General features: G+C 57.7%; 1 protein-coding gene across 3 annotated transcripts; it reads left to right on the top strand.

Annotated features, from left to right (window-relative positions):
• Nucleotides 1-548: 548 nt before the first annotated feature.
• On the top strand, nucleotides 549-26274 carry TBC1D24 (TBC1 domain family member 24). Of its 3 annotated transcripts, none has more exons than XM_042971212.1 (8): nucleotides 549-597; nucleotides 16225-16344; nucleotides 17572-18649; nucleotides 19794-19952; nucleotides 21026-21089; nucleotides 22048-22143; nucleotides 22363-22585; nucleotides 22955-26274. In XM_042971212.1, the coding sequence occupies exons 3-8, from the start codon at nucleotides 17685-17687 to the stop codon at nucleotides 23107-23109; spliced, it is 1662 nt and encodes a 553-aa protein (XP_042827146.1). In that variant the 5' UTR covers nucleotides 549-597; nucleotides 16225-16344; nucleotides 17572-17684; the 3' UTR covers nucleotides 23110-26274. The 3 variants fall into 3 exon arrangements, with proteins under 3 accessions (XP_042827146.1, XP_042827147.1, XP_042827145.1); XM_042971213.1 differs by lacking the exon at nucleotides 549-597 and adding an exon at nucleotides 14763-15154; XM_042971211.1 differs by lacking the exon at nucleotides 549-597 and adding an exon at nucleotides 14763-15233.
• Nucleotides 26275-27738: the final 1464 nt, after the last annotated feature.

Here is a 27738-nt window from a genome sequence, read left to right as displayed (position 1 = left end):
CCTCTGGTCCGGGTCTGTCACGCCTGTCACCTCTGCCTGCCCTGTCTCTGCCGCTTGGACGTCCGTATCCCTGTCCCCGCTGCGTCTCTGCCTGTATTCGGCCCCTTTCTCGGCCTGCTGTGTTCCTGTCTTGTCTCCGGCTGTCTCTCTCGGTCTCCGGAATCCTCCGCTCAGGTCGCTCCCGGAGGACCCCCTTCTCCCCATCTCCGCCCGCTCGGGACTAGACGTCGTGTCCACGCGGACGCGCGTTCCCAGGTCTACGCGTGACCCGGCCGGACGGCGGCTCTGGCTGGCAGCCCCGGCTCCGGACGCCCCCAACCTTGCGTTTGGCTGGACCCCACATCCCACGCCCACTCGGCTCACGAGCCCACGCTCCCCTGTGCCGGGACCCGACTCTGGCGGCCGCAAGCTCCCGCTGCCCCGCGGCGGGGCGCCAGCGCGCATGCCCAGAGCCCGCTGCGGCCGAGACCCGCAGGCGCCCGGGGTGGGCAGCCGGCGGCGCGTGCTCGGCGGGGGCGGGGCCGCATGCGCGCGTGCGCAGAACGGCCCGCGCTCAGTCGCACAGAGAGCTGAGGAGAAGCGGCGCGGCGGGCGGAGGTGGGTGCGCGGCCGGCGCGGCGGGCGGGGGGCGTGACGGCCCGGCACGGGGCCGGTTCTCCGCCTGTCACGGTGGAAGGGGAGTGCTGAGGGAGGGGAGGTGGTGCCGGGCTTCTGGGCCTCCGTCCCAGGCGGGGCGCGGGGGCCGGCCGCGGCTCAGGTCGGGGGTCCGGAACCCGCGCTTCTCGGGCCCGCGGCCGTCCGCCTGGCGGTGCCCGCCATCCCCTGCCGGACCCCGCGGACCGAGCGCCGGGCAGGGCGCGATGCGGGCGATGCGGGACCGGGGCCGACCTCGGCCCCGCCGGACCCCCACCTCGGGGGGCAGGGCCGGCGCCCCCCCCCCCCCCCCCCAATCAGCCGCGGGGTGGGTGGCCGGCCCGGGGCAAAGCGTCGGAAAGAGCTGTTCTGTGTCAGGCTTTTCTCCGGGCACTTTCCGGCTCTGCGGGGGTAGGAAGTCCTCTTCTGGACTCGAAATTGCAGCAGATTCTCTGATAACGTTCTGCCCTTGAAGACCTGCAAGTGATTTCCTCTGGGCCCTCGGTTTGCCCCAGGATGACACGTCCGCCCACCTGCCACTGGTGTGTCTACCCAGCCTCGGAGCCCTCGGCTGGCCGGGCTGCTGTGCCAGGCGGCAGCTGTCCTGCAGGCCTTGCCGGCCAAAGGAAGCATTTCCACAGGGCCCCGGGCGCTGTGCTTTCCTGAGCCTTGAGTAAGCACAGCTGGAGGGCGGGGATAGGCTGCACCTGGTCATGGTTTTTTTTGGGCAGGGGTGCTGGTGGCTTGGCAAGAGGTTTTCATTGATGACCTCACTCAGTGCAGAAAGGGTCGCTTTGGGTCTCCTGGATTGCCACTCGTTGGCCTGACATTAAAGGCCAAAGGTTGTCTAAGAGCCACCTGAGCTGGGGGGAGGCACAGGTAGACTGTTAGGTTAGCTGCGTGCTCAGGTGGCGTGGGCCTCGTGGCTGTGATGCTGCCATTTCCGTGTTTCCCCAGCTTCCGATTCCTAGCCAGGAGTCTGTCTGCCTTTCTAGGGCCAATAGAGGCAGTCCAAGGTGGTTTTTGTTATTTTGATGTATGTTTGCTCTGGAGTCGGCAGGGACTTCCAGGCAAATGCAGAAAAAATAAAACAGCCCTTTATTTGGCAGATGTAGCTTGTTTCCTCCACTGGAGAGCGAGGTTTCCATCTTCCCTCTCTGTCCCTGGCACGTAGCAGCTGCTTGTAAACATTTGCTTCACTGTCTTGGAGACCACCTTGCAAGGTCTGTTCATTTTAGGGGATCCAGTCTGGGAGAAACCACCCCAGATAAGAAGAGATGAAGAAATCTCACAAAGGTTTAACAGTTCTCTCTGGCCAGTGGTATGACCCCCATGTGCACTTCCTTTCATGCTGGAGGTCGGCCTTCATCTAATCTTCTCAGCCCTCAGATAAAGCCTTTACCCGAAGTGCTTATCGGATGGCAAGTGCTCTGTTTAAAGCCTGTCTCTCCCCGTGGACAGGGCGAGGGCCATGTCACATTCATCTTTGGTCCCCTATTGTCTGGCATGGAATGGGCCGGGGGGCGGGTGGGGGGGGGGGTCTCTCTGAAAGGCTGTGAAGTGAACCGAGGTGCTAAAACTAGTTTTCGTGTGGGTTAAGGGTGACCTTCGGGGAAACGCAGACGCCATCTAGGCAGGCTTCTCATAACAGTCGTAAACTTCACCCCCCTGAATCCGCAAGTTCCCGTGCAGGTGGGCCTCGTGGGCTTACACTGACCACTGCTGCCAGGACTGTCCGGCAGGTCGAGTGACCTTGGGCACACTGTGTTGCTCCTAATTCTCGTTACCGTCTGAGCCAGCCTCAGAAGACGGATTTAAGTGTTTGCTTTGAGATGGTTTCTGCTTTAAAGTACATAAGAACAATGAAGCAGGTTATAAAAAAGCACTTAACATTCACCCTGTTCAATGTTTTACCTGCTGAGGCATACCTTTCCTGTTATGACAACTCCGCTTGTGGAAGAAAGAAGCCCTTTCCGATTCAAAGCAGCAGCTTCAGTGGCTGTTTCAAGTGTCACTTTGCAAATGGAGATAATATCAAAGGAAACAAACAGACCAAAAAAAAAAAAAAACAAAAAAAAACCACCAGGGCATTTTATGAAGAATCCACTTGAATTTCTTCATTTGGTAACTTTCATTAAGCTTTCAGCACAGGTTTACCGAAGTCGTACTTCACCTGAGGAGGCCGTGTGCCCATATTCTGTGGCTACACGTTTGGGTGGCCAGCGTGCCACCAGAGGTGGACTGGGGTTTGCGATGGAAAGAGAGGGGTAGCCTCCTGCTGGCCTTTGGTAGGGACTCTGGAGAAGGACGTGAGCTACGTTTTGGAGAACGAGGAGATGATGGAGATGATGGATGTGGCAAGGCCACATGAGGGAAAGGGCCTTCCGGGCGAGGGGGCAGCGTATGCCTGCCTAAAGTCACAAGGGCACAGCTACTTCGCAACCTGCTGTTGCAAGAAGGGTGGTGGGGACTCCAGTAGGTGGAGCGAAGAGAGGAAGGTGAGGCCAGAGAAAGCGAGGCTGGTGGCAGGTCGGAAGAGGCCTTGAGTTCCAGGCCCAAGTGTGAATTTTACCCTGAGAGCAGTGGGAAGCCACCAGGATATCTTGGGGTTGTGTGTGACTGATCAGATTGTGTCCTCCAGGGGTGACCGAGCGTCGATGTCCATGGTGGGTTGGCGACGGGTGGCACGGAGTTGGAAGCTGCCCACCTGTTGAAACGTAGGCCCAGCACAGAGGAAGAGTGGTGGGGGACAGAAAGGAGAGTGGGCCCCTGGGACAAGTGGCTTCAGGGCTGGGGAGGGTCAGGGAGAAAGGAGGTGTAGGGAATACTCCCAAGATTGGGTGACAGCATTTGCCATTGCCATGACACAGGCAGAGGGTGCCGGAAGGAGGCTGGCTTGGGGGCAGGCAATGACATTGAGTTTGCAGATGCTGAACTTCCCAGTAAGTAAGGCTTCCCGGTGGCAGGTGGGTATATGTGGATCTAGAGCCAGGGAGAACGTCCTGGGCTCGACCGCGTTTTGGGGACTCCTTCCGATGGTGCTGAAGCCACGTGGACTGGGGTGGGCCTCACCAGGAGAGTGTGTGGAGTAAGCAAGAGAAGAAGGAAGTCTGGAGACAGCTGGTGTTTTCTCATACAGCAGCGGGGAGGTGACAATGGAAGTCTAATCAATAACCGCTTGCCTTTTGGGGCCTGGGGGCAGGATAGTGGGCTTTTTATTTGTCACAGAGCCCCAGTTTGTTAGTTATAACGAACGAATGATCTCAGCAAAATGTGAGAGTCTAGAGGTGCAAAGTCAGATGATTGATTCCAAGGGCCTTCCTGGTGTTTAGTTGCCTTTTGGGAAACTTCCAGATTGTCACTCATCTCAAAAGACTCGTTTCTCTCTAGACCAAGGGTTGGTCCTCTTGGAGCATTCTTTACAGTTAGATCTCTGAAAAACACTTTTTCTAACCATGAAGAATGCTGAAGAAAGTGTTTTTCAGATCCAGAGATGCATTCAAAGTTACAGAAGTCTCAGGGTCCCCCTGCTGTCCTTCTGGGACCCCGGTTTCTGTGTGTTACATCAGCATTGGCAGCAAGCGGGACTTGGGAAAGACTCTGTTGAGGATGCAGAGAGCATGTGTATGGTGCTGCCTCCCACACCTGGGGGCTGAGGGGGAGAGGGTGGGGAAAGGCCAGTGTTGCAAAAGGAGCCCCTACCTGCCCTCAGGAGTCATGTGGCCCCACAGGGCTGGAGGCGTAGGCCCCCCCCAGGGCTGGGCTGGCCTTTGGATAAATGCACAGGGGGCTGTTAGCCATTATCTTTGCCTCTGACGGAACATGCTCTTCACTTAGGGCACCGGAGACAAGATCTCGTTGTGTCCTGTCAGCTCTGTCCCCCACTGCCTGGCTGTGGGACCTTATCAGTCTCCCCTGGGTATTGCACAAGGATCTGCTGGCAGAGGTCACGTGCGAGCACTCATGGGCTCTCCCTCCATCCCACCCAAACGTGCCCTCTCCTTTTACAGATGATCGGGAACACACTATGCACGGCTTGGCTTGTTTCCCATCATCTGAAACTGTGTCTGCCTAATCGTTACACGCTTTTAATTGGGTACCCCTCGCAGTGAGGGTTGTCGTTTACCTGTGGGTGATTCTGTCACCAATCAGTGCCTTACTGTTAGTGTTCTAGATGGAGCTCCTTGGCTGCTCCCGCCAAAAGCTCACCTCACCTCTCTGCCCCTTTAGCCTTTGCTTGTCTCATTTTGCCAGCATTCTCTAGTCATTTTCAGTGATTGCTTTTCCAACAAGGATCCTTCTAGCCTTCGTATCTTGGTAGAGCTGCCGGCCTTAGAAGGATCCAGGTTTATGACTTAATTCGTCCCGCCTTTCCGGGCTGGCCCACCCCTCGCTGTCCAGCACAGGGGAGCAGGTGCCTCCCAGTGAACCCCAGGCCTCGTTCTTGGGCCCTTTGGCTTCTTGGAGCCTGTATGGCTGGTCTGTAGAACTGTCTTGTCATCCACGCTGTGAGTGACGATCCCTGCCCGGCCCTCTTCAACAGCTGAGGGGTTCACTGGCTCCGCAGCGGCTGTGTTCCAAGGCCCTGTCCTGTGCCTGTGCTGTTGCTGCTGCTTCCTGGGCCAGGGCTGCCTCATCCTTCAGGACCCAGCTGAGGTCCCAGACTCTCTGTGCTTTCCTCTCCTCACGCCTGTGCTTGGGTTGGTGTGGTCAGTCTGTTCTCGTGGTCCCACAGGCAGAAGCTCGCTGAAAATTTGCATCTTTGTATTCTAGCATTGGGTAGTCTGGCGCCCAGGAAGTGTTTTCAATACCTATTTAAATCATTGTAGCTGCAGGACTCCCTCTTGCCCCAGCTTTGTTGTCAGGTCTAAAAATACTTGCTGAGTACCTGCTCTGTGGGCCAGCCGTCTAAGGCACACCTGTCCCAGGCACCGTGTTTGGAATTCAGACCAGTCAGCGTTCTGATGCTGCTGACGGGGGCGGGGCTCTCTTCTGCTTCTCACTCTGTGCTGCTAGCGTATTTACCATGTGCCCTGGGGGTGTTTTCCCAGACCTGTTGGGAGAACCCTGTTTTGCTCAGAAGGTAAAGATCCTGAATTAACAGAGCCCCATTCGAACCTCAGCCCCTGCCTGTGGGCAGACCAGACCAGGCTGGGGGAAAGGTGTTTTGCCCCCCAGGGACACAGGGAACTGTTTTGAGTGGCCAACAGGGACCTGTTCCTTGTCCCATGCCGCAGGCTCAGATGCCATTTGTAAGACCTGCATTTGAACTTCTGCCTGGAGACAGGCAGACAGGCCAGCCAGCTGTGCTAAGATCGACGCCTCGTGAATGGTCACACCCCTTGTACCTGGCACGTGCCCTTTGTTGTGTGCCAGCAGCAAAGCGCCCACTATCAAGTTCCCCAGTCACTGGCCGCCCGGCGGTCATTGTGCAATATGCCAGTTGCCATTAATATTTGAAAAATCCCTGTGTTGTGTCTCCGGGCTGCGACAGAGCACAGCCCGCTCTCCTGTTGTGCGAACATGCCTGCTGGGAAGGTCACACGCGTACAAGTTGGCAAATGCTCCCTCTTGTTATTTAGAATTAAATTTTCTTCTTGGGCTAAAGCAGTTTGGGATTTTTCTGAGTCTCCATGTTGCTTTCTCTTGTTTCCTCCTTCCTGGGGACGCTGGGTGTGGTGTGAGGTACTCAGGTTCAAAAATCACCGTGTATTAGAAGAGCTGGACTCATAAGCAGGTAGGTCATCACAACAGCGTGCCAATGCCAGGAGGGGGTTGAGTTCAGTGAGGGCGCCCTCGGCCCTGCCGGGGAGGTCAGAGAAAGCCCGTGAAGGAGGGGGCATTCGGGCAGAGGCGGGAAGCAGGTCGGTGTGTCCTGCCTGGTCCCCTTCTCAATGGGGCGCGTGCGCCGGGCTGGGTCCCGCGGGAGGGTGCGGCCGGGGAGGCTTTCCGCTGCCGTCCAGAGGTGAGTTGCGAGTTGCTCAACAGCGGTAGAGACGCTTAGGAAAGCAGTTGGAGTCACAGGACTTGAGCTCACAAGACGATTTCAGGCTGAGAGGAGCGTGGACCCCTGTGAAAGCCACATTTAAGAGACAAGGGGAGGAACGATAGCGGGAGCTGAGAGGGGAGCGGACGGACACAGGAGGGAGAGGAGAGATCAGAACAGTGGGGTCCCCCGCGCCTGCTTCAGGGAGATAAGAGCCCAAGGGTGTCCTTGCGAGAAGGGAGGGGTGGGAAATGGGTGCACCCTGCTCTCTCCAGAAGCCTGACTGGGAGGGAAAGAAGAGGAGACGGAGCTGGAGCTGCATAGGGGCTCTTAAAGCAGAGAGGGGGCGCTAAGGAGGCAGGTGGCTTGGGGTGCCCAGGAGGTGAGATCCAGGGCCAAGGTGCGGGATGCAGAGTCAGGTGGAGAGGAGGGACAGCGGGAGGGCGAGGGCCACAGGCAGTGTGCAGCTGTCGGCTAGTGTGGAGGGTAAGAGGGTGCCGGCCGGCGGCTCTGAGGGCCGTGACCAGGGCAGCATCATCTTTTCCCTCTACGGATGGTGTGCAGGGCCGACTCCTCCTGTAGGTGTGCCTGGAGCCTGAGAGAGCGCACCAGGAGCTCGGCGGGCAGGTCTAGGCTGAGTGGGCGAGGAAGTAGATCGAAGAGGGGCTGCTGGGTGAGGGGAGATGGAGTCACGACGTGTGGGGCCGGGGGGGACAGTAAAGAGCGCTTGGGTGGGGTTCCGAGAGTTGGGTGCTGGTGACACACCATCTCTGGGTGGAGCCGTTTCAGGGCCGACCAAGATGTGGATGAAGCGTTAGAGATGTAAAGGCTTCTAAAGTTGGGGATCATCAAGCCAAGAGTGCCTACTCTGCCCTCTGATGCCCTGCAGCGAAGGCTTTGAGCTGGGATGAGTGCGGGTGGGCAGGGTCCTGGGAGAGCCCAGATAGAGGAGGACTACGTCCTGGGAGAGCCCAGATAGAAGGGGGGCAGGGTCCAGAGAGCCTAGATAGAGGGGACAGAGTCCAGGGAGAGCCCTGATAGAGGGGGGTGGGGTCCGGGGAGAGCCCAAACAGAAGGGGGTGGGGTTTGGGGAGAGCCCAGATAGAGGGTCCTGGGAGAGCCCAGATTGAGCGGGGGGGGGGGGGGGGGGGGGGCCATGTCTAACCCAGATGGAGGGGGGCAGGGTCCGGGGAGAGCCCAGACAGAGGGGTTAAGGTCAGGGGGGAGTCCCCTCTGGCCAGAAGGACATTCGGGGAGAGGGTGACGAGTTGGGTGTTGTGTGTCACAGACAAGTTCCAGAGCAAGAAGAGACTGGAGTCGGGTGGGTGAATGCGGGGCAGCACAGTAAGGGAATGTGGGGGGTCGGTGGCCATCATTTCCCCAGTGGACCACGCCGTCACCACCAGCCATCTGCACGATCGGGAGTCCTCCTACAGCTGAGGGCGAAGATGGGAAGATGAGTGTGCCCCACCCAGGTTCCAGACAGTGTCCTGCAGTTTTGTCCCCGTGGCCTCTGGCAGATTCCTGGTGGGGAGCAGGGCATTTCCTGCCCTCCCGACAGATGGGTGGGAGGACTGGACCTTGTGAAGAAGTCAGATTTGACTCACACTTGAGAAGAATGTTCCAGAGTAGTGGGAGACGGTGGTCATCGCCCACCTTGGAATATGCCCCACTCCAGGCCTGCTCCAGTGCCCAGGCCTATCCCTGCCCCTTTGGGTTGTGTGAGCCAGACAGCCTCGGGGACATGTCGTGACCCCCCACCTCCTTCCCTCTTCCTTCCCCGGAGGCTCCGCTTCGCCTCCCACGCAGCTTGTCTTCCCTGCCTGGCCCGGTGGCCTCTGCACTCGGGGCATCTCAGCCTCAGGCAGTAAACACGTCCCGTGATGGTTCTGTCTTTCTGGTCCAGACACCCTGGGGGGGATGGAGAGGGACGGTGTCACCTCTGCGTGCCCGGCTCTGGTGCCAAGAACGTGTCGAGGGGCTCCTGGTTCTGCTGCACCCTGGCCTTTCTGCAGGTGCCACCTTGAGAGGGAATGATGATCTCTAAGGCTGAGGGGCCACCTAGAGATGAGGAAAGCTCTGAACTCCACTCGGGGGCACTGCCTGGGAAGGGGAGCAGTTCCCTGTCGCATGGAGCTCCGCAGGCCCAGAACCAAGCACGTCACTGCCTCTCCCTCCCTGTCCTGCCGTCCCTTCTCTCCTGGGACTCAGGGCATCCGTGCACGCGCATGCACACACAGCTGGGGCTACAGCCTCCTCCTTCTCCGTCCTTTGTTTCCTGGTCCCGCTCCCTGAACAGATGTGGGATTGCTCAGGCTGTGGAGGAAGAGCTGAGACACAGCTGTGACACCAGCCGCCCTGTCCTGTGCACGGTGACTAAGGCCCAGCAGGCCCAGCCCTGGCAGCCTGAGCTGTTCTGCGGTGGCGGGGGGGGGTGGGGGTCAGAATCCTGGTGAGTGCCTACTTCCCTCTGCTCTGCCAACTCACCCCTGCCTTGGGCCAGGTTCTCTGTCCTTGGCTTGGGTGTCTGCCTTGGGTCACCTCTTCTGGTGGAAGTGTGTTGGGTCCACTCAGGGGCTGGCCTTATCCCACTCCTTCTCATGCCTCTTCTCTGGACTCTGCCCTCCTTTCTCAGCCACCAGGGTTTTTTTTTTCCCAGCCTGTGGATCCGATCGGGCACCTAGGTGGCTTAGTTGGTTAAATGTCTGACTATTGGTTTCAGCTCAGGTCATGATCTCACGTTCATGGAATCGAGCCCTGTGTCGGGCCCTGTGCTGACAGGGTGGAGCCTGCTCGGGATTCTCTCTCTCACTCTCTGCCCCTCCCCTGCCCTTGAGTGTGCGCATGCTCGCTCGCTCTCTCAGAATGAATAAACTTAAAAAAAAAAAAAAAGTGGCTCTGGGGCGCCTGGGTGGCTCAGTCAGTTAAGGTCCAACTTTAGCTCCCGTCACCATCTCACGGTCCGTGAGTTAGAGCCCCACGTCGGGTTCTGTGCTGACAGCTCGGAGCCTGGAGCTGCTTCGGATTCTGTGTCTCCCTCTCTCTGCCCCTCTCTGCTCGTGCTCTGTCTCTCTCACTCTCAAAAATGAATAAATGTTTAAAAAAAGAAAAGTGGCTCTGATCATGCCACCTGCTGCTGAGACTCTCCTAGAGGTCCCCCTTGCATGGGGTGATGTCCAGTCTCCTAGTGCGGGTGGCACGCAGGGCCATCGGCCAGCCCCCTCTTATCCCAGCCCTGGCCACTCACCACCACCTGCCTCAGTCTGCCCCATGTGCCCGTCCCCATTCCTGCACCTGGCTGACTCCCCATCTTTGTACACTCGGGGTACCATCGCCCCTGCTGCTGTGCTCGTGTGAAGTCTACACCTTGCCTCGGTCATCTCCCATTGCCCCGCGTGGCCTCTCATGGCACAGAAGAGTCATGTCAACACAAGTTTGTCAAATGAATAAAAATTTGGGATGAGGGGAGCCATGGTGTGCCGGACCCCTGGGAGGCACGGCCTGGGAGGAAGGCACAGCACCCAGTGTCAGTGAGTGGTTACGATGGAATCACCTGGGCTTCGTGTGCACATCTGTGTTTGTCATATCCGAGTGTTGTGGAAAATCACGTTCCCCACCCGAGAGGTGGGAAATGCAGAGGTCTCATGACTCACCAGATCCTGGGTGGTGTCTGGGGACAGCAGTGAGACCCTGAGAAGCTGGCCCTGCATGTGCTGAGGAGGGAGCCTGGGTGGGGCTGACCCTCCAGGTGACTGTCCACTCCTGAAGTGGGAGATGGGTGGTGGGCACAGCAGGGTCACTGGGAGCTCCCCGGAGGCTGACAGACCTGGGATGGACCACCTTGTGTGGAGGACTCAGGGGCCCCTCTCTGTGCCTGGTGTCCTCATCCATAACGTGGAGCCAGTCCCCACACTGCGGACTTGTCAGGGTTAAGGGAGATAGGAATGCAAAGCAGAAGCCATTGGCAGCCAGCCGCTGTGGCCCCTGAGGACCCGGGTGGGATGGGTCCTACCTGAACAGGTGGTGCCAGGGGCTTGCTGCTGGGCATCTCCTACCCCGCCGTCCCTCCCGCCGTGTCTGCTCTCCCCTCTCATCCAGCTCCTGTCCACCGGGCCACCGTGTACCCGACAGGCCAGAGCCCACAGGTTTGGGGCGCCTGGGCTCCTCCACCCCAGGCCGGCTCCTTCTCTTCCTGTGCCCTGGAGGGCGGAGTCGATTTGACTCCATGAGGTGTACCCAGTGAGGGTGTTGCTTCACAGGAGCTCCTTCCCCAGGAAAACAGCCACCCTGGCCCCGGGGGCCTGTGGGAAGGGCCGCCCCCCCCCCCCCCCCCCCCCCGCCCCGGTGCGGCCGATCCACCGGAGCCTGATGTGAACTTGACTTGGCATACTCAGGATGGTGTATGTGGCCCGAGGGTGTGGTGGTCACCACGGCAGGAAAGGGAGCTGGACCAAAGTGTCACCAACATAGCAATATAATATTTGGGGGAAAGAGAGGTCACGCGTTTCCACTGAAAATTGTGTTTTATTTCCGTTTAAGAAATTCTTGCTTCCTATTTACAGCTACCCTGAACTCTGAAAACAGCCCCGGTGTGTGTGAGGGAAAGGGAAGTGAGAGCACCGGAAGAAGGGGCTTCTAGGGGTGGGGGAAGCAGGCCATTTGGAGGGACTGTCCCTGAAGAGAGAGCAGAGGACTTGTGTGGGGCTGTGGGAGAACATACCCCACAAGGAGGAGCCATACTCGGGCCCCCCTGCCGGACCGATCGCGTGTTGACCCACCAGGTCCCCGTCACTCCCCAAATGGCTCTGAGCCCGCGCCAAGCCAGGAGACCCTGTGGGGCGGTAATGAGAAGCCCTAGGGACATCTGAGCTGCCCTGCGTGCCAGGCTAGGCGGAGTGCTTTCTCTGAGCCGACTTAGTTAATCCTCGCAACAATTGGCACATGGGTTGGATCGCCTCCCTTCCCCGATTCTGGCTGCCCTTACAAGAAAATCCAGACTCCTCCCCATGCGTGATCCGGCCCCTGGATGTCTCTGTGCTCTTCCCCTTGCTTGCTGTGCTCTGGCCATACTGGACGCCCTTCTCTTCCTGGAGCACACCAGCCTGGTCCCGCCTCAGGGCCTTTGCTCTCCACATTGTGCGTGGTGACCTTTCCTCTGCCCTCCCGGCTGCTTCCTTCTCGTCACTTCAGCTCAAATTGGGAGAGGTCCACCCCGGGCACCCTAATAAAGTAGCTGTCACCCCCCAGACGTGCTGTGTCCCCAGTGTCTGAGATGATCACTGTCTGCATTTCTTGTGAGTCTAAAAGGATGATGAGTGGAATTGTTTCTATTTTCCCGGAATTGCAGACTAGGCCCGGAACCCAGGACAGGACACACAAAATACTTGCCTCCATTCCAAGTTCAGGGAGCTGCAGGCAGCTGGGGTCAGCCTCCTCCCACAGGGCTGATGGAGCTTGTCCCCTCAGAGAGCCGGCCCCGCCCCCACCTCATTCCCCTGCCGAGAGTGGTGGGGGGTGGCCTTTAGGCGAGTGCAGTGTTAGTGGTGAAAAAGCATACCTCCCTCCCCATCTGGAGGCCCAAGGAAGGCGGGGTTCCAGGGCACCTGCTGGCCATCCCCCCCCCTCCCCTCCCCTCCCCGGGCTGCCAGAGCACAGACAGATGAGGGGAAGTGAGTGGGGGTGTGCCTGTCTGCACGGTGCCCTCACACCCCAGCCAGTGAGCCCCGAGGGTGAGCGGCAGGGGCTGCACGAGGTGGGTCATATCCGTCGGCTCCGTGTCTCGCACTGGCACCCGCCGTTTGGGGACGAGGCATGGCTTGTGTGAGGTTCCTGCAAACAAGCACCAAAGCTGGACTTGGAAGGCAGGCCTGACTGACCGAAAACCGGATGGTCTCTGCGTTAGCTCCTGCCTCCCTTCTCTGCCCCTGACCGCCGGGTACAGATGGGGGACGTGGAAGGGATGTGGAAGCGTGGGGAGCAGGTGTGGCCTGGTTCCTGTGGGGAGGGGGAAGGGGGTTAGCCGCAGGTGCATGGGGAGGGGTCCCTGCGGAGGGGGCGCAGCAGCTCCAAAGCTGACCTCCAGAGCGTGATGTTCGACCGATGATTTAAAATTTTTGGTCTGTCTCCTGCCCTCTGGCTTCTCCCTCCCAGCAGCAAGCTTAAACAGTGGAGCCTGGCTGTGAATGAGTGTATCTGTCAATCTAAGGAAAGGGCTTTGCGCGATATGCACTAAAATGTGAGTAGTGATTCTCTTCAGGTACAAGAGCAGGGACAGTTGGGGGGATAGCTGAAACAGGGCTTGACATTTTTGTTCTGTAATTTCGTATTAGTTGCCTTTTTTGTTTAAAAACAACAACTAAGGAAACGACCCTGGAGCTGGTCTTACAGATGCCTGAAGATGTCACCGCAAACCTTGTTTGCCCGGCCCCAGAAATGCCAAGGTCTCTTTTTGGGTGGGGACCTTAGGAGGAGGCCTGTGGGGGTCCAGGGAGCACTTTCGGGGTCTCCTGAACATGTCCTTGCCTCGGAGGCCCTGAATCCAGGGTGTCCCTGGGTTACTTGCTGTAACGCTTTGTCTGCTTCTCGCTGAAGGTCCTTCTGAAGGAACTTTGTAGGTGCGATAATGGTTTTTGGAGTTTCCAGTTTAATATTCAACCCGGATGTGAGGCCAGTTGAATGAGGATTGGTGCCGTCCTGCCTGGATCTTGTTCTGTTCATAAACATGTTTATTGCCCCCAGAGGAAGCTGCTGCTTTTCACGCAGACAGGGATGGCCTGGGGTCCCCTTTAGAGGGTAATGGGCTCAGAGCCTAGAATGAGGGATGGAAACCCTACAGGTGGGGCGCCTGGCTGGCTCCGTCGCGAGAGTCTTGATCTCGGGGTTGTGAGTTCACGTCCCACACTGGGTGTGGAGATTACTTTGAATGAATGAGTACATACATACATACGAAAACTATAGGTAGTTTGCACATGGGGACTGTGGGGTGCAGCCTGGGTGTGGCTCTGGGGGTTCACATAGGCCCAACCTTCAGGGCCTGGGGAGGAGGGGGTGCCCCTGGCTACTTTCCCACCTAGGACCCAGGCTTCCATTAAAGCTTCCTTTCTTCTGAGCAGGGAGACTCCAGCCCAGCCCCACACAGGGTCCTGCTGTGGATGAGGTCCTGCTGTGGGATGTGTTAAATGGGTGTTGTCACAAAACCTTAGTTTCCTGCTGTGGACTAGGCGCTTCCGCTGGGACCTGGTAAATGGGTGTTGTCACAAAACCTTAGTTAATCTTCCCTATGGGGAAGCTCCTATAAGAGTAGTGATGGGGCTGGGAATGCAAGCTGGTGCAGCCACTGTGGAAAACAGTATGGAGGTTCCTCAAAAAACTAAAAATAGTACTACCCTACCACCCAGCAATGGCACTACTAGGCATTTATCCAAGGGATCCAGGTGTGCTGTTTCGAAGGGACACATGCACCCCAATGTTTATAGCAGCGCTATCGACAATAGCCAAAGTATGGAAAGAGCCCGAATGTCCATGGATGGATGAGTGGATAAAGAAGATGTGGTATAATGTACAACAGAGTATTGGTCGGCAATCAAAAAGAATGAAATCTGGCCATATGCAGCTACGTGGATGGAACTGGAGGGTATTACGCTAAGCGAAATTAGTCAGAGAAAGACAAATATCCTATGACTTCCTTCCTATGAGGACTTTAAGAGACGAAACAGATGAACACAAGGGAAGGGAAACAAAAATAATATTAAAACAGGGAGGAGGACAAAACAGAAGAGACTCTTAAATATGGAGAACAGAGGGTTACTGGAGGGGTTGTGGGGGGGGATGGGCTAAATGGGTAAAGGGCATTAAGGAATCTACTCCTGAAATCATTGTTGTACTATATGCTAGCTAATTTGGATGTAAATTTTAAAAAATAAAAAATAAAACAAGTTAAAAAAAAAAAAAGAGCATTGTCAGGGCACGTGGGTGGCTCAGTGGGTTAAACATCTGACTTCAGCTCAGGTCATGATCTCACAGTTTGTGGGTTCAAGCCCCACATCGGACTCTGTGCTGACAGTTTAGAGCCTGGAGCCTGCTTCAGATTCTGTGTCTGCCTCTCTGCCCCTCCCCCACTCACGGTCGCTCTGTCTCTCTGTCAAAAATAAGTAAACATTAAAAAAAATAAATAGCAGTGTCAACTGATACGTATCCAAAAGAGCCAGAAGCCGGGACTCCACCAGACCCGGGCACTCGGTGTTCACAGTGTTACTTACAATGAATAGCCAGGAGGTGGCCGCAGCCCGTGTCCACTCAGAGATGAGTGGGTAAGCACAATGTGTTCTGGTCACACAATGGAGTATTATTTGGCCATAAAAAGGAATGAAATTCTGGTAAATGGGGGGGCAGGACACGTAGGTGGAGTGCAGAGGTATCTTGGGGCAGTGAAACTACTCTCTATGATTTTGTAATGAGGATATGTGTCGTTACACGTTTGTCCAAACTCCTAGAATGCACACCGGGAGCAGACCCTCACGAATCTGCCGATTTTAGGTGATGGTGACGTCTTAATGCAGGTTTCTCAGCTGGACCAGATGCCCCGCTCCCCTGGGGGGTGTTGACGAGGGAGCGGGTATGTGTGAAATCTCAGTACCTTCCTCTCAACTTTTCTGTGAACCTGCAGCTGCTCTAAAAAATAACCTTAAAAAAAAAATCCTGATACATGCATGCTATAAACGTAAATGAATCGGGGTGCCTGTGTGGCTCAGTCGGAGTGTCTGACTTCAGCGCAGGTCATGATCTCATGGTTCGTGGGTTCGAGCCCCTCATGGGGCTCTGTGCTGACAGCTCAGAGCCTGGAGCCTGCTTCGGATTCTGTGTCTCCCTCTCTCTCTCTGCCCCTCCCCCACTTGTTTTCTCTCCCTCTCAAAAATAGATAATAAACATTTTAAAAAATTGAAAAAAAATAACCTAGATGAACCTTGAAGGCAGTATGCTCGGTGAAATAAGCTAGTCACAAAATGACAAATGTGTGTGATTTCACTTCTGTGAGATTCTTAGAGTTGTTGCCTTGGTAGAGACAGAAAGGAGAAGGGTGGGCTCCAGGGGCTGGGGGAGGGGGAGTCCATGCGTCCTGGGGGCAGAGTTTCAGCTGGGAAGACGAAAGAGTTGTGGGGACAGGTGGTGGTGAGGGCACAGTGTGACTGCACTTCCTGCCACGGTTACGTAGACTCAGAGACGGTTACCCTGGTAATTCTACATATGTTTTCCCACAGTGAGAAAAACCACACTGCACCGAGGGGCTTCTCACATATACAGCTTTTAGGCTATAATTCTTTAATTTCCACTCCACGTTTTTTGTTTTTTTGTTTTTTTTAATGTTTATTTATTTTTGAGACAGAGAGAGACAGAGCATGAACAGGGGAGGGTCAGAGAGAGGGAGACACAGAATCTGAAACGGGCTCCAGGCTCTGAGCTGTCAGCACAGAGCCCGACGCGGGGCTCGAACTCACGGACCGCGAGATCATGACCTGAGCCGAAGTCGGCCGCTTAACCAGCTGAGCCACCCAGGCGCCCCATCCACTCCACGTATTTAAGGTATTATTTCCTTTTTGTATTTTCAGATGAATGTTACAGATGCAGGAGAAACTGGAATGATCTGGCCATCCACTGAAACTTGCTGAAGCAAACCGTTATGAAGTCTCTGGACCCTGTACTGTCCCAGGCGGAAAGGCTAGTCTGAGGTGCGTGGGCACACGCTGCTCTTGGGTGTGTCAGCACACCTTCCCTGTGTGCAACGTCCGCCTGGATCTCACTAGTTTCCCGTAATGGAGAGACAGCCCCAGACCCCCCAGTGTGATACTTCTGGCTCCTGTGGACCCAGAAATGTCTTAATTTTGAAGCAGTGACACCTTCTGTTTCTTTCTCAGCCCTCCCGTTTACTCCCCCACAGCAAGTCTCCTCTGGAAGGCCTACCTGAAACTCAGCTGGCGTTTCTAGAAAGTTCAGGGCTGGCCTGTGGCTTCTGACCCAGGGCCGGTGGGGCAGAGCAGTTGTGTGGTGCCGTGCTCGGCGCAGCTGCAGAGGCCCGGAGCCTTAGGGAGTAGACACTGGGCAGCTCTTAACTGGCTGGGGTGCTCTTGTCCAGCGAGCCCCCCCGCCCCGGTGTTGGGGGGGGAAGGAGGGCTGGGGGGCCCGCCCACACCCGGCAGAGAGTTGTCTTCAGCAGGATCTGGCTGGCCTAGCCCTTCTGGGATCTGAGCCTTAGGCTCTCATTACTCAGAATCTGTGTGATCTACTCCAGTAACTGCATGAAAAGAAGTTCTACTCCAGAGTTCATAGTGACTTCTCAAAATATCCACTCATCTTGTTTTTCTTTAAATGTTTGTATATTTTGAGAGAGAGAGAGAGGGCAGGAGGGAGAGCTAACAGGGGAAGGAACAGAGAGCGGAGGAGACAGAATCCGAAGCCGGCTCCGGGCTCTGAGCTGTCAGCACAGAGCCTGACGGAGGGCTCCAACCCACAAACCGCGAGATCATGACCTGAGTTGAAACCAACAGTCAGGCGTTTAACCGACTGAGACACCCAGGTGCCCCTCCACTTATTTTAAGTAGAAGCCCTTCTAATACTTCATAGAGAAATGAAAATAAAAACATGCTCTTTAAAATGTGAACTTTCGGGGCGCCTGGGTGGTTCAATCGGTTGGGCGTCCGACTTCAGCTCAGGTCACGATCTCACAGTCTGTGAGTTCGAGCCCCGCATCAGGCTCTGTGCTGACAGCTCAGAGCCTGGAGCCTGCTTCGGATTCTGTGTCTCCCTCTCTGTCTGCCCCTCCCCTGCTCATGCTTTGTCTCTCTCTGTCTCAAAAATAAATAAAAACATTTAAAAAATTAAAAAAAATAAATGTGAACTGTCGTATATGGTTAATATATAACCTATGCGTACATTAAGCCTGACTTTCAATCCGACAGGGTACAGGATGGCAAAGAGGTCAGCAGCAAAGCCTAGGAGAGGGGGCTGGGGGATTTAGCTGCTTCGTGCCTCTCCCGGCAGCCTGGGATCCCCGTGCTGGGCGCCCCGCACCATGGATCCCCCGGGCTACAACTGCTTTGTGGACAGAGACAGGATGGACGCGGCCGTGCAGGACCTGGGCCCCAAGGAGCTGAGCTGCACCGAGCCGCAGGAGCTGAAGCAGCTGGCTCGCCAGGGCTACTGGGCCCGCAGCTACGCCCTGCGGGGGAAGGTGTACCAGCGCCTGATCCGGGACATCCCCTGCCGCACGGTCACACCGGACGCCAGCGTATACAGCGACATCGTGGGCAAGATCGTGGGCAAGCACAGCAGCAGCAGCCTGCCCTTGCCCGAGTTTGTGGACAACACGCAGGTGCCCAGCTACTGCCTGAACGCGCGGGGCGAGGATGCCGTGCGCAAGATCTTGCTGTGCATTGCCAACCAGTTCCCCGACGTGTCCTTCTGCCCCGCCCTGCCCGCGGTCGTGGCCCTGCTGCTGCACTACAGCACGGACGAGGCCCAGTGCTTCGAGAATGCCTGCCGCATCCTGGCCTGCAACGACCCCAGCCGGAAGCTGGTGGATCAGAGCTTCCTGGCCTTCGAGTCCTCCTGCATGACGTTTGGGGACCTGGTGAACAAGTACTGCCAGGCGGCCCACAAGCTGATGGTGGCCGTGTCAGAGGACGTCCTGCAGGTCTACGCGGACTGGCAGCGCTGGCTGTTCGGGGAGCTGCCCCTCGGCCACTTCGCCCGCGTCTTCGACGTGTTCCTGGTGGAAGGCTACAAGGTGCTGTACCGCGTGGCGCTGGCGATCCTCAAGTTCTTCCACAAGGTGAGGGCTGGGCAGCCGCTCGAGTCAGACAGCGTGAAGCAGGACATTCGCACCTTCGTCAGGGATATCGCCAAGACCGTGTCTCCTGAGAAGCTGCTGGAGAAAGCGTTCGCCATCCGCCTCTTCTCCCGGAAGGAGATTCAGCTCCTGCAGATGGCCAACGAGAAAGCTCTGAAGCAGAAAGGCATCACCGTCAAGCAGAAGAGGTAGGCAGGCCCCTTGGGGCCTCGGGTGTGGCCCGCCCCTGGGTAGGTGAGGGGCCCACTAGGGTAGGGCGTAGGTGGGATGCGTCCTGGGGGCTGGGGCCTGAGCTAGTCCTGCCAGGCTCCTGGTCTGCCTCCTGGCAGCCAGCCCTGCGTGGATAGGAAGCCATGGGAGTGAGGAGGGGGCCTTCTGGCTACAGCCACAGGCTGCTCAGGCAGCTGCGGGTACAGAAGGTGCGGGGAGGGTCCTGCCTTCAGGGTCAAGGCCGGTGGCGGAGATGGACGCTGGATGCTGACCGTGGAGTCAGAAGGTCTGGCGGTGGGCCCGGCTGACTGCCTCAGGTCATTTCAAAGCAGCCCCTGCTCTGTCCCCCACCTGGGGTCTGTGCTCCCTTGCCGGCTGCTCTTGCGGCTGCTGGGTATGTCCCCCTGCCCTGGGTACCGCCCCAGGGGAGCCGGGCTGGGAGGGGCCCGCGGTGTCCAACACCATCTCGGAGCGACCGAGCCCTTGGTGTGGAGGCCTTTCTCCTGGGCCAAAGGCAGGTTCGTCCTGGCCATCAGTATTTGCCACTAACCTGTCCTTGTCTGTTTTATTTTTCTTCCTCTTCTCTGTGTCCGTTGCTTCCCCCTGTTTTTCAGTGTTTCACTTTCTAAAAGGTAGGTCTGGAAACCACATCTTCACTCCTGGCTTTTCTCCATCTCCCGTCCTGGCTATCCCAGGGCCCAGCTGCTCTCTCTGGCTCTTGGGGCTGGGTTTGGCAATGCTGCCTTAAACCCTGGCTGCTCTTCAAGCTGTCTGTCTGTCTGTCTGTCTGCTCAGCTGCCTCAGACGTGCTGCCTGTCCGTGCTTGGCTGGCTCTGAAGCATTGCCTTGTCAGAGCTGGCTCACTCTGTGTCCCCATTCGTTAGAGAAGACGTGCTTCTGTCCCCATCCAGGCTGAGTGCTCTCCCCTCTGTAGCTGATGGGAGCGGGGCTCCAGGGCTCAGCGCCATTCCCCCAGTCCCGTTTCCTCGGGAATAGCAGAGAAGCCCCCTTGGGGCACAGCTCACCCGAGAGGCTCCGCAATTCTCCTGGGCGGGGGGCGTGGCCAGGGCGTGGCCAGGGCGTGGTCAGGGCTGCACTCTGAGCCCTCCCCACTCTCCCCAGGCAGTTTGTGCACTTGGCGGTGCACGCGGAGAACTTCCACTCAGAGATCGTCAGTGTGAAGGAGATGAGAGACATCTGGTCATGGGTCCCTGAGCGCTTTGCCCTCTGCCAGCCCCTCCTGCTCTTCTCCTCGCTGCAGCACGGGTACAGCCTGACCAGGTAACACCCGGGAGCCTGGCAGCGGCCGGAGGCACGGGCTCCAAGGGCCTGACACACGGGAGGACGGAGCAAGCCGTGGAGACACCCCGGAAGTGTGGGTAGCGTCTGAGGATGGGCCCCAGGATCTACCTGCCTTTTCCTCAGGGGCCTTAGAATTGAGAGCCCCTTTTTCTGGGCTTCTCCTACTCCCCGGCCACCCAGACTTCAGGAGTCGCTGCCCTGAATACACAGCACCGATCCAGGCTCCTGTGTAGGTGTGACGACCCTGGGAGGTGGAACCCCCACACAGGAACTTCATCCTAGCACAGGAAGACCTGTGGCGGTAGGCCCTGGGCCCCTGCTGCCCAAGCCCCACCTGGCTGGTCCACAGCTGAGTCCGGGGTGTCCCTGCCTCCCGAGGCAGCTCTGCCAGGTTCGGCCCCAGTCGGCCTTAGATGGCAGGTCGCCTCAGGAGCTTCTGGCTCAGGTCACAGGTGACCCCGCAGAGGTGATATAGGCAGAGCTGTCCCAGCCCACATGACTGTTACAGCATAGCTAAAGACACGTTCGCCTGGTCCCTGCCTCTGTGCTGCGTGGGAGGCCTGCTGTGGGACAGCCAGGCTGGGCTACCAGGGATGCCACGAAGGCTCCGGGCACTTGGTGCCACCAGGATGCTGTGTCCAGCCTCCTCGTGCACTCCGTGTCCCACAGGCTCAGGCCCCCCCGGGCACCTGTGAGCTTTCCGAGAGCAGGTTCCTCGGGTTTTGCTTCCCTGAAGCTCCTGACACGTGGCTGTGCCCGCTGAGGGCCGTCCGTCATGCAGCTTTTCCCCACATCGCAGCAACGCTGACGGTCCTGGCCAGCTGACTGCTCGGCCCGGAGACTGCCAGGCCCGGGCTCCGTCTTGGCTGAGAAATGTCTGGGCCAGGGTGCTGCCGGGTCCTTGGCCACCACACCTGGTCCCCAGGAGATGAGGAAGCACAGTTCCCAGACCCGTCTCCCCCAGACAGCCTGGGCTTCTCAGATGCTGTGGGCGCCAGATTGCCGTGGCCAGAGGTGGGATGGAAGCCTGGCATGTGTGGTCTTTGCCCCAGGTTTTATTTCCAGTGTGAAGGACATGAGCCCACCCTCCTGCTCATCAAGACCACGCAAAAGGAGGTGAGGAGAGGCCCTTGCCACTGATGAGCCTTGGGGCAGGGGTGGGGGTGCCCCCCTGAAGCTTCCACCCAGGCTTCCTTCTCTTAGGGGCGCAGAGTGGAGCCCACCCTCCACAGAGAGGTGAATCCAGCCTCTCCATCTGACCCCCAGCCACCCAGGGCCTCCCGCTTCCCTGGGGGCTCCAGGCCCCTGCTGAGCAGCCTGGTGGCACAGAGCCTGGCTTCAAGGAGCGAGCCCTGCACAAATACCCCGTGAGCAGGGCCCTGCCTCCACCCATGACAGGCGACTCTCAGGGCCCTGTCCTCTGCTAAGTGCTCTGAGGCACCCAGGGAAGTCGGAACTTACGCGCCCCCATCCTAGGGGCGTGTGCACGCGGTAGAGGCTCCTGGTTCTGTGGCTCCCACACCTGCACCCACGGGAGTGGTAGGTTCCTCACCCGGTTCCGGGTTCCACGTCTGGGATTCCAGGAGGAGCCTGGGCGTCTGCACTTTAGCAGGTGACTCACTGTCAGACGCTTCGGGCAAAGCCTGCAGCCACACCGCCTGCAGCCCCTCCAAGGACCGAGTTGGCACTTTGCTGGCTGGCTGGAGGTTAGGGAACATTCTCGAGCAGGGTCACCTCTCAGAAGCTTCTGTGTAAGGGGCGTCCCTGGGGTTGATGCCCAAAGTCAGAGTGTGGAAGTGGGCTCCTTCCCATGCTTGAGGGCCAAGGAGGGAAGCAGAAATATCCCAAACACGCTGATGACGGCGGAGGCAGCCACCCACCCACCCTCACCGCCCGCCCCATGCCCTGCAAACTCCGACCTCCCCACCCCACTGTCCACCTCCACCCTTTGCCCTCGGGCACGCCAACAGCGCCCCCTGTCAGTGACCACCACGGGGGGGGGGGCCAGCAGGCTCTGAACGAGGGTGCTCCTGCAGGTGGGGCACAGCCTCACACCACCGGCCTTTCTCCCCAGGTGTGTGGGGCTTACCTGTCAACAGACTGGAGCGAGAGGAACAAGTTTGGAGGCAAAGTGGGCTTCTTTGGGACGGGAGAGTGCTTCGTGTTCAGGGTGAGTGAGTCCGGCTGTGGGCCCTGCTCACGAGACCCTGCCTCCCACTCCTCCTAGTGCTCCCCCCACAGAGTGCCTCCCCACGTCCTTCTTGTTTGTGATCCATCGACCGCACAGGCGAGCCTCGTCTGCTGGGTGCATTCGGCTCCCCGGCCCGGGCCCCGATAAAGACTGGTGGGGGGCGTGTGCCTGTGACTCACGCTGCCCTTCCGCCCTCAGCTGCAGCCTGAGGTCCAGCGCTACGAGTGGGTGGTCATCAAACACCCGGAGCTGACCAAGCCAGTGTCCTTGGAGGCCGCTGCCGCTCCATCCCTTCTCGGCCGCCCCACATCCTCGGACCCTGCCGACCGCCTCTCGCCCTTCCTGTCCGCGCGGCACTTCAACCTGCCCTCCAAGACCGAGTCCATGTTCATGGCTGGGGGCAACGACTGCCTCATCGTAGGTGGGCGCCTCCCCGCACTCCAGGCCGGGCTCCTCCCTGCCCTCGGTCACGTAGCCCAGGAGATGGGTGCGAAGTCGTGGGGGGTACCGAAGCCCCTGCCGTGGCGGGTGCCTCACGTGAGGGACAGGCAGAGGAAGAGAGCCGGGACTGTTGGGGCTGGAGCGGGTGCGGGGGTGGGAGCGGGGATCGGAGGGTGCACGGTGGGGGCCCCAGCCAGGGGGACTGAAGGCCAGCCCTGTGGTTTTAGAGAAGTCTCTGGCAGGGCTGGGGCGGGGTCCCCATCCAAGCGGGGCTGCTGAGGAGCAGGAGGAGAGCCTCTAGGGGGCAGTGCTGGACAGAGGGACAAACGCTGACCCCAGCATCCCACAGGTGGAGGGGGCGGCCAAGCGCTCTACATCGATGGGGACCTGAACCGGGGCCGCACTGGCCACTGCGATACTTTCAACAACCAGCCCCTCTGCTCTGAGAACTTCCTCATCGCTGCCGTGGAGGCCTGGGGCTTCCAAGACCCCGACACCCAGTGACAGGCCTGCGCACGTGGGGACGGAGCTGTCACCGTGGGGTGGGGGTGGGGCAGTGGCCCCCTCTTCATGGGGCAGGCAGTAAAGGAAGAACCCCCCTCCGTGTGGTGGGCAGCATGTGAGTGCAGCTGGGGCTCTGGTGCTGGGCCAGGAAGGGGTGCCCGGGCCTCAGCTGGCTGAGCCTTGCCCTACTCAGACCTACGCAGACTTGCTTGGACTCAGGCCCTGCTTCTCTGTGGAGCATCCTGTGCCCAACGCCTGGAAGGGGCTACATCTTGCAGCCCCTGAGTCTTAGTCCCTTGGTGCGGAGGTGGGGACTCCGAAAGGCAGAAGGAACCTTCCGGCAAGTGTGGGTCCATGGCGCCCCCTGCTGGGGCCTGTTAGCACGGCTCTGAACGGAGCCCTGAGGCTGCCACCTGGTGGGCTGCTGAAGGCCCCCCAGGAGAGACAGACGCCCTGGCGGCTGCCCCCTGTCCATATCCCCTCCCACTGTCCAGGGCTTCTCACCCAGTGTCCTCTTCTGGTGCTAGCCTCCTGTGGCCGCCTCTTGGACAGGAGCTGCAAGGCGAAAGAGGGAAGGGCAGGATCTGGGCCCCTCCTGAGGGAGGGAGAGCCGGAATGATGCAGGGCTGGAGAGGACGTTATGTGTCCTCGTGTTTCAGAGCCTGACGCTCCTGCGGGGCCTCTCTGTGGGTTCACAACTGGAGAGGCTGCCCAGGACGGCCCAGGGACGGGCCCTCTGCCACTGACCCCAAACCCGCCAGCTGCATTTCCACAGGTTTGTCCAGAGAAACCCAGACCCCTGGGGGTTTCTTCAGCCTTCCTCCTCTCTGCGGGGGAGGGGGGGCCTCCTCTGCTCCCCTCGGTCCCTGCAGTGGCCCCAGGATCCTGTCCAGACTCCTCAGCGTGGCATGCTCGTCTTTGTCCATCCCCACGGGCCCCAGGTTGCCGGCCCCCCCCCCCCCCAGATCCTTCCCACACAGCGCCTTCACCACATGCCCCTCTGTGTGCCTCTCACAGCCCTGTGTTTGGGTACACAGTGTGGTGTCCTCGTGCTGCGGCCTGTCCCCTACTTCCCTGCCCCACCTGGCTCTGCACATGCCCTGCAGACTGTAGGGACCACGTGCAGACTTGCCAGGGGGTGCTGTGGGGAGTGACCTCCCACCCCATGCCCTCCCTCAGCTGGTCCTGAGGGCCTGGGCACCCGGGGAGGGGGCGGGAGGGGGGGAGCAGACAGACAGACACCCAAGCAACCATGCTGGAGGCTTTGGCAGCCTGGGCCACAGGTGCTGGGGTCCTGGCCCCCACGTGGCTGCAGCCAGCCTCTTGGCGTCCCCACGTGTGATGCCTCTGCTGTCTCCATCTTGCTTGGTCCTCCTGTGGGGCACTGGCCCTCCTAGTTCAGTCTCCTCTGAGCCGGGCCGCCGTGGCGCAGGAGGAAGGACCAGGAGCCCTGTGTGGCTTCGGGCAAGCCCGTGGATCTGCCTGGAACCCATTTTCCCCAACCGTAAAAAGGGGCCAGTCATCCTGCACCGCTGTCCCCGTGGGACTGTTCAGAGGTTCTGAGGGGGACCGCGTGAGTCTCCAGTGAGTGGAGAGGTGCCGGGAGGCAGTATCACAGTTCATCCCCCCCCCACACACACACACCACGGCAGCCCTTGCCCCCCCAGCCCCAGCCCTCCTGTGGCGCAACTTTGGTGTTCATTAAACACGGTCTTGTTACATGAACTCTGAGGGTCCAAGTCTGGTCTCTTCAACCAGAGGGGCCTCCAGGGGCTCCCCTGGGCGGGCCACCAAATGGGGCACAGGAGGCTGCACCTTCACGATGCCTGTCTGTGTCACCAGTGGAGTGTTGAGGGCCTTTGAATACCGCCTTCTGTAAGCCACTGGAGGTATATCCAAGCACTGTTTGCGTGGCTCCCTCTGCAAACTTCTGGAGCCTGGGGAATTCTTTGCTGGTGAGTGAGTCTGGAGGAGTCCCTGTGGCTGCTCTGAGGCCCCTACCTGGCCCTCGAAGAAATCCAGCCCAGGAGGGAGATGATGGCTTAGTCACGGGGTCTCTGTCTATAGCGTGCGGTCTCTGTGTGCACGTGCAGCGCGCAGGTTCTTCCACTTTGACGTTGTCTCCCGAGCTGTCCTGCTGAACTAAAAGGTATGTGACTATTACCTTCATTTTTAATTCTTATTTATTCTTGTGCGATGTCAGGTGTTCCCAAATAGAACACGTTTTGTTAATATTCTCTGTTGTTTCTTCTCGATTACCTAGAATTAGCTTTTGATGTTAAAAATAGCCAAATTTTTATGGAATTGCATGATGAATTATCACCCGTTTTTCTAGAAACGTTTAAAAGTTTATTCTGAGGGTGCCTGCCTGGCTCAGTTGGAAGAGTGTGCTGTGCGACTCTTGATCCCGGGGTCGTGAGTTCAAGCCCCACACTGGGTGTAGAGATTACTTAAATAAAACTTAAAAAGAAAACAGAACATAGTTTGAATCAGTTCATTAAATTAATTTGTTGAAGTGGACTATATGCGTTTAGGGCTTCAGAACGTCAGTTTTTTAAAAGTAATTTATAATACAAGAGTAAGGCATTTGTATTATGAATTTTTCAGAGTTTTAATTGCTGAATTGAAATTAGTATTTCAACTTTTCCTACTTTTATAAGCGGGGTGCTTAATTTTTTGAGTTTCTCCTGGCAACTTGTTGCAGAAAATTCTGAAGATCCTAGGCTTTCAAATTTCTTATCCATTTCCTGAAGCCATAAGGCCTGTATAGTGTCTTTTAGTATTTATTATTTACCAGATTTGGGTTTTGTAACTTTTCATTCTAAATAATTTTAGATTTATGGATGAGATGCAGAGGTGGCCCAGCGGGTTTCCATGGGCCCTACCAAGCTTTCAGAGGCCTCGTACAGCACACGTATCCAAGCAGAGATGAATATTGGGATATAATGCTCTTAACCACAGATTTAATCAGATTCCTTGAGTTTTCCCACAGCCCTTTCTCTGTACCAGGAATAGTTTTAATTTGTATAGATACTTACATTTTTATTAAATCCAGAGTGACTTCAGAATTCATAGGACTAGGGCTGCCTAGGTGTCCCAGTAGGTTGAGCGTCCAACTTTGGCTCAGGTCATGATCTCACAGCCTGTGACTTCGACCCCCACATCCGGCTCTGCGCTGACAGCACGGAGGCTGCTTTGGGTTCTCTGTCTCCCTCTCTCCCTCTGTCCCTCTCCACCCCCTCTCAAAAATAAACATTAAGAAAAAATTCACAAGACTAAACACTGGTCAAAAAAATAAATTAGCCAGCACACCCCCGGTCTCAAACATGGATTCACATCTTGACTGTTGTCCTCGCCCAAATGCCCCGTTTGCGTGGGGAAGTTACCCAGTGAAGCCAGGAGCACCAAGGACACCTCACGAGCGCTTGACCCTGCAGCGTCTAAGTTAGGCAGGAAAGCGTGTGGATCTTCAGAAATAACCCGGCATAAAACAGAATTGCGATCTTCATCAGGTTAGTGTCAGACTGTGCCCTGAAGTTAGGCGCGGTGTCACGTGATTCGCTGCTAAAGGTGAAATGCCTCACACACTTGCCGACGTGCTCACTTGACCCAGCCGCATGGAATTTAACACTGTGTTTGCGACCGAAGAAGCAAAATCAGTGGACACGCGGTCACGCAGACACGCTGACCCGTGACGTGCCTCGGAGACGCACCAGCTGTCAAAAACCTGCTTCGGATTGCTGAATCCACAGCGTGTTCCCTGGTTGTCCAGTTAGTTTGGGCACCTAGAAGCCATTTCATCGGTGAGAAGCACCGCTGACCGTGGGGGCCTGCAAGTCGGGTCTGGTCCGGGGACGCCGTGGCCGCGTGAAGGCCGGGAGTGGGCCCTGCTCGACTTCACGCTGAGGTGCGCTGACTCGCAGAGGGCTCACCTCAGCAAAAGCAAGTGAGCTCACGACTGAAGAGGAGGAAGTCGTGTGGATGATCTTACCTTCCGTTCTTGCGCAGGCCGGTTATTGGCCGGAAAATGGAGCATCTGAACGAGTGTCACAAAGAATCGTGAGGCCAAGTGAAAACACGCTGGCGTGTGGCGACCGAACGTCGGCTTTGCGGCGGAGTCTAAGTTGGGAGGAGTGAAAATAAAGGATTTGGTAATGTGGTTGGTCAGTGTTCATTTGAGTCCTAAATAAAAATCGATGAGAGCTAATGCACTACGCTGAAATATTTGGTGTGAAAACGTGTCAGTGGTCTGGGGGATCGTGGGTGCGTCATCTCTGGGGGTGACTACCTTGATGTCGCGGAGGGCAAGGGCGAGCTGGCACGAGGGGGGGTTACTCCCTTGAAGGCGACTTCCAAAGCCTGCGCTAGCTGATCCTGAGAGAGAAGTTTCTCTCCCTTAGGAGACACCCCTCCCGCACTTGCCGCCGTGGCCGGAGCGAACCGAGTCCTTCCTGATCTGGTTTTCGCTTGTTCTCAGCACCCATCACGAGGACGCACACCGCCGGCGTGAGCAGTGAGGGGAGTGGCCGTCAGGAATCCCGGTCCAAAGTCTCCGTCCAGAATGGCACGGGTCCCTGTCACACGTGAAGCCCAGTATCAAAAAGTCCTACTCGTTCAAAAACGAGACTG

This window comes from Panthera tigris, chromosome E3 (assembly GCF_018350195.1).
Source record: "Panthera tigris isolate Pti1 chromosome E3, P.tigris_Pti1_mat1.1, whole genome shotgun sequence".
NCBI lineage: Eukaryota > Metazoa > Chordata > Mammalia > Carnivora > Felidae > Panthera > Panthera tigris.
This window is presented reverse-complemented; position numbering and strand designations above follow the sequence as displayed.